Genomic DNA, 12,632 nt, shown 5'->3' on the forward strand with positions numbered 1-12,632 from the left:
GCCTTCCTCCTCTCCCTCTACCCACAACAAGTCGATTTTGCAGCGTGCCAAATGTTGCTATTCACAAACAGCCACAGCCGAGCCTAGCCTAGCCCCTGGCCACATCAGATTAGGTCCATACAATGAAATGGATATGTTAGGGGGGAGGAGGATAATGTGGGCTTCAGTGTGTTCGAACCATAGACGTTAAAATCTGTAGATAGTGGCAGCGCTGACAGCAACCATGTCTTCCTATGGGCAACTCCCAATGGTGCATGAAGCCGGAAGTATTTGAATTTGAAGCACGCCATATTGCTGAATGGGGCTGAATGGCACCAAAAATAGCTAAGAATCACGGTGAAAGTGGCCATAACTACCAAAGGATCATAGTCGATGTAGTCATTTTCATCCTGCCTGAGACACACGTGCAACGAGTGTGCATAATGGCGCGAGCCTCCTTGTAACCTGCCGGCCCGTGATTGGTCTGTGTCAGCACGTGGTCCTGTGTGATGACAAATATATTAGTCAGAATGGATCACTATTTATTTCAAAGCGAACTATCAAATGATTCACCTTGGGTGATCTAACACATTTTAGATCCCCAAAACGTCCGTCAATTTATTCTGGCAATCGTTATTTACACTTCTAAGGAGGACCAGGGCTTTTGGCACCGCCAGTTAGCCGACGAGCAGAGCTCGGGACTTCACGCTCCAGATCGAACACTGGGGGTTTGAACGAAAGCAGCGAGGTGGCATTGATTTCTGCCTCCATCAGAGGTCCTGTTATTGAAGTAACGTGAAGGCAGGAAGCACTTCACGTCAAGCTCACGGCACGCACAGATCGTCTTCCTTTTCACAAAGTAACGGATCAGTCAAATATACTCCCATTTACTTATTTAGGAGAAATTACAGAGGAAAATTGCATGTGTCAGATTGCGTCTGTGCCTGTGCGAGTGTGACTGGGTGCGGGTGCTTGAGTGAGTGAGTGTTTGCATGTGTGTATGTGTGCGCATGACTGCCGCGTGCATGTGTGTATTGCCTCCGAGCGAGGATCACAAATCACTCACATATTCCTTGCCGCAGTCAGCCTCTTCATTTTCAATGTCGTCGTCACTATCATCTTCGAAGCTGACATCTAGGGAAAAGAAAAGACACAAAGACGTAAATGTCAAAGGCTTTTGCACTATTTGTGTTGGATCAAAACAAACTGGTCCGAGAGAAATCTGTTCCTGTCTGACATGTGATGTATTTGTGCATGACTAATATGCAAAATGTGAAATGCACAGTACAGACGTGTGGCAGGGATCAAAACAACAAAAAAACACATGACAGCTTCGATGTGTTCCTGTATCTTCTATACCCTACAAAGCCCTAACACGTCTGTCTCATGTGGATTTTACAGCAATGTGCCTGAACTTAAAACGCAAAACACTTGATCTTCTTTTGTTTCTGTAGACCTGTCAGCCTGATGTTCTAGTCTGCTAACTGGACTGGCAGATGAGAGAGGTGAAGTCAGGGCTATCTCAGCAGACAGATGAAAAGAATGCACCAGAACGAGCTAGGAACATGGCAAAATGAAATCTGCCTCGTAGCAACGGCGGCCATATCAAGGTATTTCAATTTGGAGGGTCATTACTGAGAGGGCCGTGTGGCATCGGTAGCTGCAGGGGTCTTAAAGGAACCATTGCCCTCTAGCAGATTTTAGAGGTGTGTCCCCGTTGATGTGACCGGAGAGACACTCCATTTCAACGTTGCAGGCGGATCATGTTGATGTGCGGCGCTGCAGACAGTATCCCATTTCGAAAACTGTCAAATATGTCCCTGTTGGTCCCTGTATATATAGATCTTCAAAGGCTTTTCCGATTTTTCTCACATTGTAAGAGCACGTGCCAGTTTGTAGTTCAGCAACACGTACAATCATACATTAATGCATGGCACATGCCTATTCTTTCCTGTGGATGGATCATCCTGTGCTCCATCCTGTTCTCACAGAGTTTCACTGCCGCCTGCTTATAGGCAGATCAGATGAAGTGTGCCTCATCACTAAGAGAAATGAGGTGGGCATCTAAAGAGTCTGCCTCAGAGACCCAGGGTTGCCACGGTAACCAAGCCTATGCTCGCTGAATGACAAACATGGCAGGAAGACTTTATCACTGCCGACCACTGCCAGTGTGTTCACAGTGGGATAATGTCGCTCATCATATTCTCGCAGTTACATCAACATTTTAAACATCACACGCCTCCCAGTATAGTATCCGAGAGAGTGTGAGACAGAGAGAGAAACAGAAGCAGAGAGAGAGAGAGAGAGATAGAGATATAGAGAGAAGATGAAAACAGAGATAGGCAAACAATACCTTGGGGTCCTGGAGCAGTGTCAGTAGGCCTCCCAGGCAGGGGGAAGGTATAAACACTCTGATCCGAGGTCAGAGGCAGGGGACATTTAGGATAGCACTTCCTCATCAGCTGGACAGCAGGCTCCACCAGAGATTCCAGACCGTTACTGGCCAGGCAGGTCTTCAAAACAGCAACACAAACAGAAATACAGCCACCTCCTACATGTATTTAGGATTTTTTTAACCCACATTAGCATGCATTATCCAGCATTACAATCAAGCTCTGAATTATACGCAAATAACTTGGCGAGGGCAATCCGAATTGCCAGGCAATACCAACTCCAATTATAAAAAACATTATCATTAAAGCAATTAGATCTGAGAAATTACAAAGGAGTAACAAAAAGCAATTAAAGTAAGGGATATTAATTATGGCTTATAACAGTGACTGGTAGAATGTGAAGCTATGTGTGGGTATACCTGTGTGGTGTGGTAGAGGAGGCTGATGCCCCCCTGCGCCACCAGAGCGTCCCGGCCAGCGCTGCAGTGGGTGGTCTGGTGCAGGCAATGGAGCAGGGCCAGGCGGATGGGGATGGTCTCATGGTCCGGGTCCTTGTTATGCCAGTCCTCATACAGCTTCAACAGGGCAGACACGTAACCCTTAGCCACAGCGGCCCTGACATTGGCCTCTGAAAGAAAGATATGAAAATGGTTTAACAGTCTGAAGGCCTGGAGATAGAAGCTGTTTCTCAGTCTCTCTCTCCCAGCGTTGATGCACCTGTACTGACCTCGCCTTCTGGATGGTAGCGGGTTGAACAGGCTGTGGCTCGACCTACCTTTCCTTAGAGATCACTACTGTGGCCAAGGGTTACGTCTATGCCCTGCTATATAACTACTGCTTTGTGGACATTGAAATAGTCATCACCACTAGGTACTCTACCCAGGGCCGTGTTAATGTGGGAGCTTATCGGGGCTAAAGGTCCTGGGCCCAGGCCAGTGGGGGGAGAAAGCACATTTAAAAAAAATAAAGTATACACTACCTTTCAAAAGTTTGGGGACACTTAGAAATGTCCTTGTTTTTGAAAGAAAAACATTTTTCCCTCATTAAAATAACATCAAATTGATCAGAAATACAGTGTAGACATTGTTAATGTTGTAAATGACTATTGTAGCTGGAATATTTTATGGAATATCTACATAGGCGTACAGAGGCCCATGATCAGCAACCATCACTCCTGTCTTCCAATTTCACTTTGTGTTAGCTAATCCAAGTTTATCATTTTAAAGGCTAATTGATCATTAGAAAACCATTTTGCAAGTATGTTAGCACAGCTGAAAACTGTTATCCTGATTAAAGAAGCAATTAAACTGGCCTTCTTTAGACTAGTTGAGCATCTGGAGCATCAGCATTTGGGGGTTCGATTACAGGCTCAAAATTGCCAGAAACAAAGACCTTTCTTCTGAAACTAGTGAGTCCATTCTTGTTCTGAGAAATGAAGGCTATTCCATGCGAGAAATTGACAAGAAACTGAAGATCTCGTACAACGCTGTGCACTACTCCCTTCACAGAACAGTGCAAACGGACTCTCTAACCAGAATAGAAAGAGGAGTGGGAGGCCCCCGGTGCACAACTGAGCAAGAGGACAAGTACATTAGAGTGTCTAGTTTGAGAAACAGACGCCTCACAAGTCCTCAACTGGCAGCTTCATTAAATAGTGCCAGTCCCCAAGTCAACGGTGAAGAGGCGACTTCTAGGCAGAGTTCCTCGATTGCAACACTCACCTCCGAGGTTCCAAACTGCCTCTGGAAGCAACATTAGCACAAGAACAGTTAGTCGGGACCTTCCCGAAATGGGTTTCCATGGCCAAGCAGCAGCACACAATCCTAAGATCCCCATGCGCAATGCAAAATGTCGGCTGGAATGGTGTAAAGCTCGCCGCAATTGGAACCTGGAGCAGTGAAAACACGTTCTCTGGAATGATGAATCATGCTTGGCCATCTGACCGACTAATCTGGGTTTAGCGGATGTCAGGAGAACACTACATGCCTGAATGCATAGTGCCAACTGTAAAGTTTGGTCGAGGAGGAATAATGGTTGTTTTCATGGTTCAGGCTAGGCCCCTTGGTTCCAGTGAAGGGAAATCTTAACCCTACAGCATACAATGACATTATGGACGATTCTGTGCTTCGAACTTTATGGCAACAGTTTTGGGAAGGCCCTTTCCTGCTTCAGCATGACAATGCCCCTGTGCACAAAGCGATGTCTATACAGACATGGTTTGTTGAGATCGGTGTGGAAGAACTTGACTGACCTGCACAGAGCTGTGACCACAACTCCATCGAACACCTTTGGGAGGAATTGGAAGACCGACTGTGAGCCAGGCCTAATCGCCCAACATCAGTGCCCGACCTTACTAATACACTTTGTGGCTGAATGCAAGCAAGTCCCCGCAGCAATGTTCCAACATCTAGTGTTAAAGCAGCAAAGGGGGGACCAACTCCATATTAATGCCCATGATTTTGGAATGAGATGTTTGACCAGCAGGTGTCCACATATTTTTGGCAAGCTTCAGCACTCAGCGGTCCCGTTCTGTGAGCTTGTGTGGCCTACCACTTCGCGGCTGAGCCGTTGTTGCTTTTAGACTTATCCGCTTCACAATAACAGCACTTACAGCTGACCGGGGCAGCTCAAGCGGGGCAGAAATTTGACAAACTGACTTGTTGGAAAGGTGGTATGCTATGACGTTGCCACATTGATAGTCACTGAGCTCTTCAGTAAGGCCATTCTACTGCCAATGTTCGTCTATGGAGATTGCATTGGCTGTGTGCTCGATTTGATACATCTGTCAGCAACAAGTGTGGCTAAAATAGCCAAATCAACTAATTTGATTATATACTTTTGTATATATAGTGTATTTTTATTTGTATTATTATTTATTTTGTCAGTTACCGGTTGCCTATAGTCAGGAAGGCCGCAATTTGGGCAGCATGCGCGCCAAATATACAGCTTGTAGCATTGTGCCCATAGACATATAGTCCATGGAAGGATTTTGGAACCTCTCACTCTGAGAGTTTGAGTGTTAAACTCATGGGTATGATAGCAATAGCTGCCAGTCCTAACTTCAATGGGAACTGTCATCTATACATTACTTTTCTATGTTTGATTGCGGCTGTCTGTTTGCCTTTTGCAAATGTTTAAATGCAGACATTGTTGGCGAACAGCAGCACTGTTTTTCAAAGTAGCTCATCGTGAAATAGGCTATTGCCAAGAGGAGTGCATCGGCCATCACCGTGAGTAGTATCCTGCAGTATGGCTTCATCTTCATCGTTGGGTGAATCAGTGTGCCACTGGAACTTGTATTTAGTAGCCTACTGTAGCCTATAATATATATATTACCTCCTAATATTCTACAATCTGTATGTCATCTCATTGGCCTGGGCTGTTGTTTGTTTGAATTCAAGACCAGATTGAACTCAGTTTGTCAGTGTCAGTGTAGCCACTCATTCTGGTCAGTATGTGGAAATAAAAAAGATTCAGCTAATGCTTTCTGTCATGACCCTGCAAACAAATGTTCCCCATGTGGAGAAATGCTAAAAACACTTCTGCTCAACTGTAGCCTATGCCACATCACAAATGTTATTATGGCTTTATTATAAAGGGCCTTTTTGTGGGGGCTCACTTTAATCATGTTTACATTCTGTATTACCCACTTCATATGTATATACTGTATTCTAGTCAAGTCTCATCCTATATAACTACTGCTGTACACACCTTTTCTCTTCATATACTGTCCATAATGTCTATACACTCTAATTAAATATATATATATATCAGTGTAGATGAAGGAGAGGAGACAAGTTAAAGAAGGATTTTTAAGCCTTGAGACAATTGAGACATGGATTGTGTATGTGTGCCATTCAGAGGGTGAATGGGAAAGACAAAATATTGAAGTACCTTTGAACGGGGTATGGTAGTAGGTACCAGGTGCACTGGTTTGTGTCAAGAACTGCAATGCTGCTGGGTTTTTCACACTCAACAGTTTCCCGTGTGTATCAAGAATGGTCCACCACCCAAAGGGCATCCAGCCAACTTGACACAACTGTGGGAAGTATTAAAATCAACAAAACCAGCATCCATGTGGACAATTTTGGACACCTTGTCGAGTCCATGCCCTGACGAATTGAAACTGTTCTGAGGGCGAAAGAAGGGGGTGCAACTCTATATTAGGAAGGTGTTCTTAATGTTTTGTGCAGTGTTTACTCTGGACTCTGACATTGCTCATTCTGATAATTATTATGTGTGTATTGTTATTGTATTGCTTGATATTAGTGTATTGTTGGAGCTAGAAACACAAGCATTTCGCTAGACATGGGATGACGTCTGAAAATCTGCGTAAGCGACCAATACATTAAGATTTGATTTATTTAAATACAGTGCATTCGGAAAGTATTCCGACCCCTTCCCTTTTTCCACATTTTATTAGGTTACAGCCTTTTTCTAAAATGGATAAATACTTTTTTTCCTTCATCATTCTACGCACAATACCAGATAATGACAAAGCGAAAACAGGTTGGTAGAATTTTTTGCAAATGTATAAAAATAAAAAAAACTGAAATACCTTGTTTACATAAGTATTCAAAACCTATGCTATGAGACTTGAAATTGAGCTCAAGTGCATCCTGTTTCCATTGATCATCCTTGAGGTGTTTCTACAACTGGATTGGATTCCACCTGGGGCAAATTCAATTGATTGGACATGATTTGGAAAGGCACACACCTGTCTATGTAAGGTCCTACGGTTGACAGTGCATGTCAGAGATAAAAACCAAGCCATGAGGTCAAAGGAATTGTCCGTAGACCTCCGTGACAGCAATGTGTCGAGGCACAGATCTGTAGCATTGACGATACCCACGAACACAGTGGCCTCCATCATTATTAAACGCAAGAAGTTTGGAATCACCAAACTCTTCCTAGAGCTGGCTGCCTAGCCAAACTGAGCAATCGGGGGAGAAGGGCCTTGGTCGGGGAGGTGACCAACAACACAATGGTCACTCTGACAGAGCTCCAGAGTTCCTCTGTGGAGGTGGGAGAACCTTCCAGAAGGATAACCATCTCTGCAGCACTCCACCAATCAGGCCTTTAAGGTAGAGTGGCCAGACGGAAGCCACTCCTCAGTAAATGGCACATGACAGCCCGCTTGGAGTTTGCCAAAAGGCACCTAAACATTCTCAGACCATGAGAAACAAGATTCTCTGGTCTGATGAAACCAAGATTGAACTATTTGGGCTGAATCCCAGGCCTGAAATCTGGCACCATTCCTACGGTGAAGCATGGTGGTGGCAGAATCATGCTGTGGGGATGTTTTTCAGAGGCAGGGACTGTGAGACTAGTCAGGATCGAGGTAAAGATGAACGGAACAAAGTACAGAGAGACCCTTGCTGAAAACCTGATCCAGAGTGCTCAGGACCTCAGACTGGGGCGAAAGTTCACCTTCCAACAGGACAATGACCCTAAGCACAAAGACATGGCAATGCAGGAGTGGCTTCGGGACAAGTCTCTGAATGTCCTTGAATGGCCCAGCCAGAGCTCGGACTTGAACCCGATCAAACATCTCTGGAGAGACCTGAAAATAGCTGTTCAGCAACGCTCCCCATCCAACCTGACAGAGCTTGAGAGAATTTGCAGAGAAGAATGGAAGAAACTCCCAAAATACAGGTGTGCCAAGCTTGTAGCTTCATACCCAAGAAGACTCAAGGCTGTAATCGCTGCCAAAGGTGTTCAACAAAGTTCTGGGTAAAAGGTCTGAATACTTATGTAAATGTGATATTTCTGGGGTTTTATTTTAAACATTTGCAAAAATGTAATTATGGGGTATTGTGTGTAGATTGATGAGGGGGGGAAACAATTGAATCCATTTCAGAATAAGGCTGTAAACGTAACAAAATGTGGAGAAAGTCAAGGGGTCTGAATACTTTCCGAATGCACTGTAGTTGTACTATAGTATATATTTATTGAGCAGCTATGCTTAACAATGCATTCTTGGCCTATTTATCAAGCCCACTGCGGCAATGTCAAGGATCTTGATCCTATGGCCAATGAGTGTTATTACTTTGACATAGAGAGCTGTCTTTCTTGGAAGATGTAGAATACTGCATAACACACAGCGTGAGATGTCATGGTTGGAAAAATACATACTATTGCATTCAGTATCTGCAGGGTAAGCTTTTATCACAGCTCTCTAGAGACAGTAACATTTTTCTACCTGGTTTAATAGCAGTAGAAACACCCAAGTGTCCTCATTTCCAGCCTCATTACAATGAAACACAACAGAATGAAATAAACTTGAAACGTGAAGCACTTCCTCCTGTTGGCATCACTTAACTACCTCTCTGAAGCCCCTCTACTTCTCTTCAGTTATAATTTGGCAAGGCCTAACAGAAGGCAAAAACATAGTATCCATCATATGTCCTCCAGATAGGCTTGACTGCTAAATGGATTCAAAGTATTGAGGGAGTTCGAAAACCTTTTTCAAATATTTATTCACACGTGACCTTTGCATCAATTTAGGTATTAGACACCACCTTAGTGTTATAGAAAAAGCTGTGTTGCATTTCCATTTCGTCTCTTGTCTGTTTACTCTCTGGGTCTGGGTAAATGTTCACTACAAGCAGCTGTATTAGCTATTCATATTGAAATTGATGCCGGCTGGCGCTTTTTTCCTCCGTGTCATGCTTCACCGTGCTTTTATTCAAATAACACAATAAGAGCATGCATCATCTTGGCACTGAGAGGCCAAATGAACAATAGTATAATGAACTGAAGTGTCGACGTCCGATTAAAACACATGGCGTTCGATGTCATAATGATGCATTTTTTGGGGGAGAATAGATGTGGAATGCAGGAAGACTGCTTGAAAAGGGATGAGATGAGAAACTCAGTGAGACGAGGGCAGTTTGTGTTACAATGCTTGTCGGCTCCGTGACGATAGCACTGGGCAGAACAACTCGTTAAGATGAAGAATATGCTGAGACGTCCAACTGGTATGATAATTAAGGTCTAGCGAGTGCTACAACGGCTACATAATTGAAGGAAAGATTCTTAGTCTAGCCAGCACTTGTGGAATGAACATTTATTAGTAATCTAAGTTTAAAGACACAAGCTATATAGCAACACTCTGGCTTTGTTTAGTTACTGTAGCTAGCTGCGTGTTCAGTCTGGATGGTATAAACAGGAGCGTAAGTACATCTACTATTCACAATGGCCGTGAGCCTTTCTACTGTTCGGTGAAGGGGAGGACAATGTGTATACTCCCATTGACACAGCTTGCTGATCTTATAACAGAATGCATCCTTGTATCTGATGAGGAAACTGGGGCCTGGCCAATACCAATGCCAGAGCCAGAGCTACACTGATAGATAATCTACAGTGCCACTGCAGTAGTCCACAGAGGACTGAGCTAGCGTTGAAGGTCAACCTGACATGGGTACTGTGACGTATGCTGGACTGGGGCAGCATGGGAAGTTCTCAAGTGCATCTCCCCACTACAGTGTCTGACAGATGATCACAGGAGATGGAGTGTAGCATGAGTATTGAAACAAATGAGAAAGGACTGGGGATTCTCTCACTAGTGCAAGAGCTCCCCTCTCTCTCTCTCTCTCTCTCTGTATCTCACTCTGGCGAGCAGGTAGCCTAGCAACAAAGAGCTTTGGGACAGTAACCAAAAGGTTGCGGGTTCAAATCCCTAAGTCAGCAAAGGTGGACAAATGTTTTGTTCTACCCTTGAGCAAGGCAGCTAACCCTGAACAACAACAGCTCCCTGGGTGAAAATGATGTAGAGTAAGGCAGGCTTCACACCTCTGATTCAGAGGGGTTGGGTTAAATGTGGAAGACACGTTTCAGTTGTGCAACTGACTAGGTATCCCCTTTCCAACTCTCTCTCTCCCTCCTATCACCTCGATCTAGCCCTCTACCAAACACAGCTTTCTGAAATGTTTTTTCTTTGCTCTCCCATGGGACAAGAGATCCACTTGGGGTGAAATGCATGCAGATGTAAGGGAGCGGATAGGTAGGTACTGCATACAACAAAGCTAATTCACATAACTCCAATCACAGCCACAGGGACAGGTATGTATGCAAGCAATATGTCTTGCTGTAGGCCTATCTCATTATCCTAGAAAGGTTTATAAAAGGTTTGGTTTTCTAATCCTATGGGGAGAGTATAATTTGGATTGAGATACTGTGTCATAACAGCTGCCCAGAAATACTACATCAACACATAGACTATGCGTAAGAGTGGAAGCAGCTCAAGCCTAGTTGAAATGGTAAAACATTGAAAATAAAGCTGACATTTTTTTTTTATCTGGGACCTTCCTTTTCACATGTCAAGCCATCTTTTGATACAGAAACATAATCTAGCCTACGACAACTAAATGTGTAGCACTGAATTAAAATGCACAGTCAACTGATCGTCAAACCATACAAGGAAGAAGGAGGTGAATTGTTCGATGGTTATCGACTACCTCTGACATCCCCCTTGAGAGAACAGGAAACCAGGAAAGTCAACAAAAAAAACATCACAAAGCGCAATAAAGCTCCCTGTGGACTGCATAGACAAAGAGCAGCGACTGCACACTGGAAATTGCTGCTGAATGAAAGAGAATTAATTGCACCATCCCCGCCTAGGCGCACATCTTTAAAATAGGCTTCAGAGAGAACCAGGAGCCTAATGTTATTCACAAGTAGAATCGTTCAGCAACTGCAGTGCATCAACAGGTGCAGAGCCTGTATACACAAAGAGAGAGCTGAGGAGCTGAGTGAGGCACAGAGTCACACTGCCACCCACAGGTAGACCAGAACACCTCTCCCTGGCTGTTAGAACAGCTCAGAGCTGAGCAACCTCTCCCTGGCAGATTAATAGCTGAGCTTGTGTGTTTTTCATGCCTTTACGTATTTTGAATGCCCAGAGAAAACAGAATCTTCATTTTGTTGGAGGGGGGGCGGAGGGAATGCTTCCCTCGATGATTAAAGGAAATAACGGTTCTGTTAAAGCACACAGGGAGTAATATTAAAGTGATTTTTAACATTTACTACAATATCAATAGCTAATATAGCTTGTGTTATGAGCAAATATCCAGTGAGGGAGATGTGATATTAAATCAGTGTCTGACAAGCTGTAACGTTGTGGAGAACCTCTGTGTCATCATGCCATACTGACTGTGATTGTGTTTCAACTGAGTGAATCCGACTGGGAAGGGGTGCAAGACATCAAATCAATTCAATCATTTCATGAAGATGATCACTCTGAGGGCTAACACAGACATGGAGATTGGATGTGCACTATTATCACCCAAGAAGACGTGAGCTAAGTGAAAATGAAAAAGACTTCATTTTGATCCCAATAGCATTGCTTGTCATATATGCATATTTCACCAATGCCTCTGCTAGTAGAATTGCTAAAACTGGTAATACATTTCATATCCATATTCAAGCCCCGGTCATAAAACAACTTCTTTGGTACTACAGAAGAACAGTCTCCTGTGTGCTCATTTGAAAAAGTAAATTGCCTGGAATATTATCACAATTATGTACAAAATGGCACTGAGCTAATTCACAGCTGGCTTCCCTATATCACTAAACCATATTTTGTGTATACGCTTCTATGCCTGCATAACATCAATAGTTATAAAACAACAATGGCTCGTAAACAGACCGGATAAAATGACCACGTTTGACCAGTTAATTAAGGGGTTTGATATCGAGAGAATAGATTCATTGTGTGGTCAAAACAAAGCCTGTGGCACAGACCATCTGACACATTACCCGGCTGGAGTCGAGGCTATCCAACACAAAATGCCACTCAATATTCCTCCCCATTATGATCCTGATTACTCCCATGGCCTTGAACTAGATCATCTGAGACAGCCAATAGCACAGTCGATTGGGATAGAACTATTCCAGACTGCTAGTATGGAAGGTAAGAGTTTATAAAGGGGAAAAAGGTATGAGTGAGAGGGGCTGAAGAATACTTACTTGAACATAAAAGTGCTGCCAGTGCATCGATTGCTGCCCTGTGAAAGAAAAGAGAAGTCATTTTACATACAACAGTGATTAAGGGCCTGCTCTCATTCTGCAGAATAAAACCAAGAAGATGGGCACCTCTCCAATATCCCAGTCAGCATTTTATAGTTTACATAAGCACAGAGGCACCTGCTTTAGTAATGTCGAAATCCCTGTCACTGCAATCATAAGCATTTATTACCAGCAACAGAACTGCTGATTCAGGGTTGCAGACATATATTCTGCCACAACAGTGTGAACATA

General features: G+C 43.8%; 1 protein-coding gene across 2 annotated transcripts in view; it reads right to left on the reverse strand.

The window, feature by feature from the left end:
- LOC115134398 (cytosolic carboxypeptidase 4) overlaps window positions 1-12,632 on the reverse strand; it is a 153,167-nt gene that overhangs the window by 111,766 nt on the left and 28,769 nt on the right. For both annotated transcript variants that reach the window (XM_029668312.2, XM_029668313.2), the window contains exons 7-10: window positions 12,342-12,379; window positions 2,792-3,000; window positions 2,333-2,492; window positions 1,046-1,113 (exon numbers count right to left, since the gene is read on the reverse strand). In XM_029668312.2, the coding sequence (XP_029524172.1) occupies window positions 1,046-1,113; window positions 2,333-2,492; window positions 2,792-3,000; window positions 12,342-12,379 (475 nt within the window). The remainder of the gene's footprint in view (window positions 1-1,045; window positions 1,114-2,332; window positions 2,493-2,791; window positions 3,001-12,341; window positions 12,380-12,632) is intronic.

Source organism: Oncorhynchus nerka, linkage group LG9a (genome assembly GCF_034236695.1).
Source record: "Oncorhynchus nerka isolate Pitt River linkage group LG9a, Oner_Uvic_2.0, whole genome shotgun sequence".
Classification (NCBI taxonomy): Eukaryota; Metazoa; Chordata; class Actinopteri; order Salmoniformes; family Salmonidae; genus Oncorhynchus; species Oncorhynchus nerka.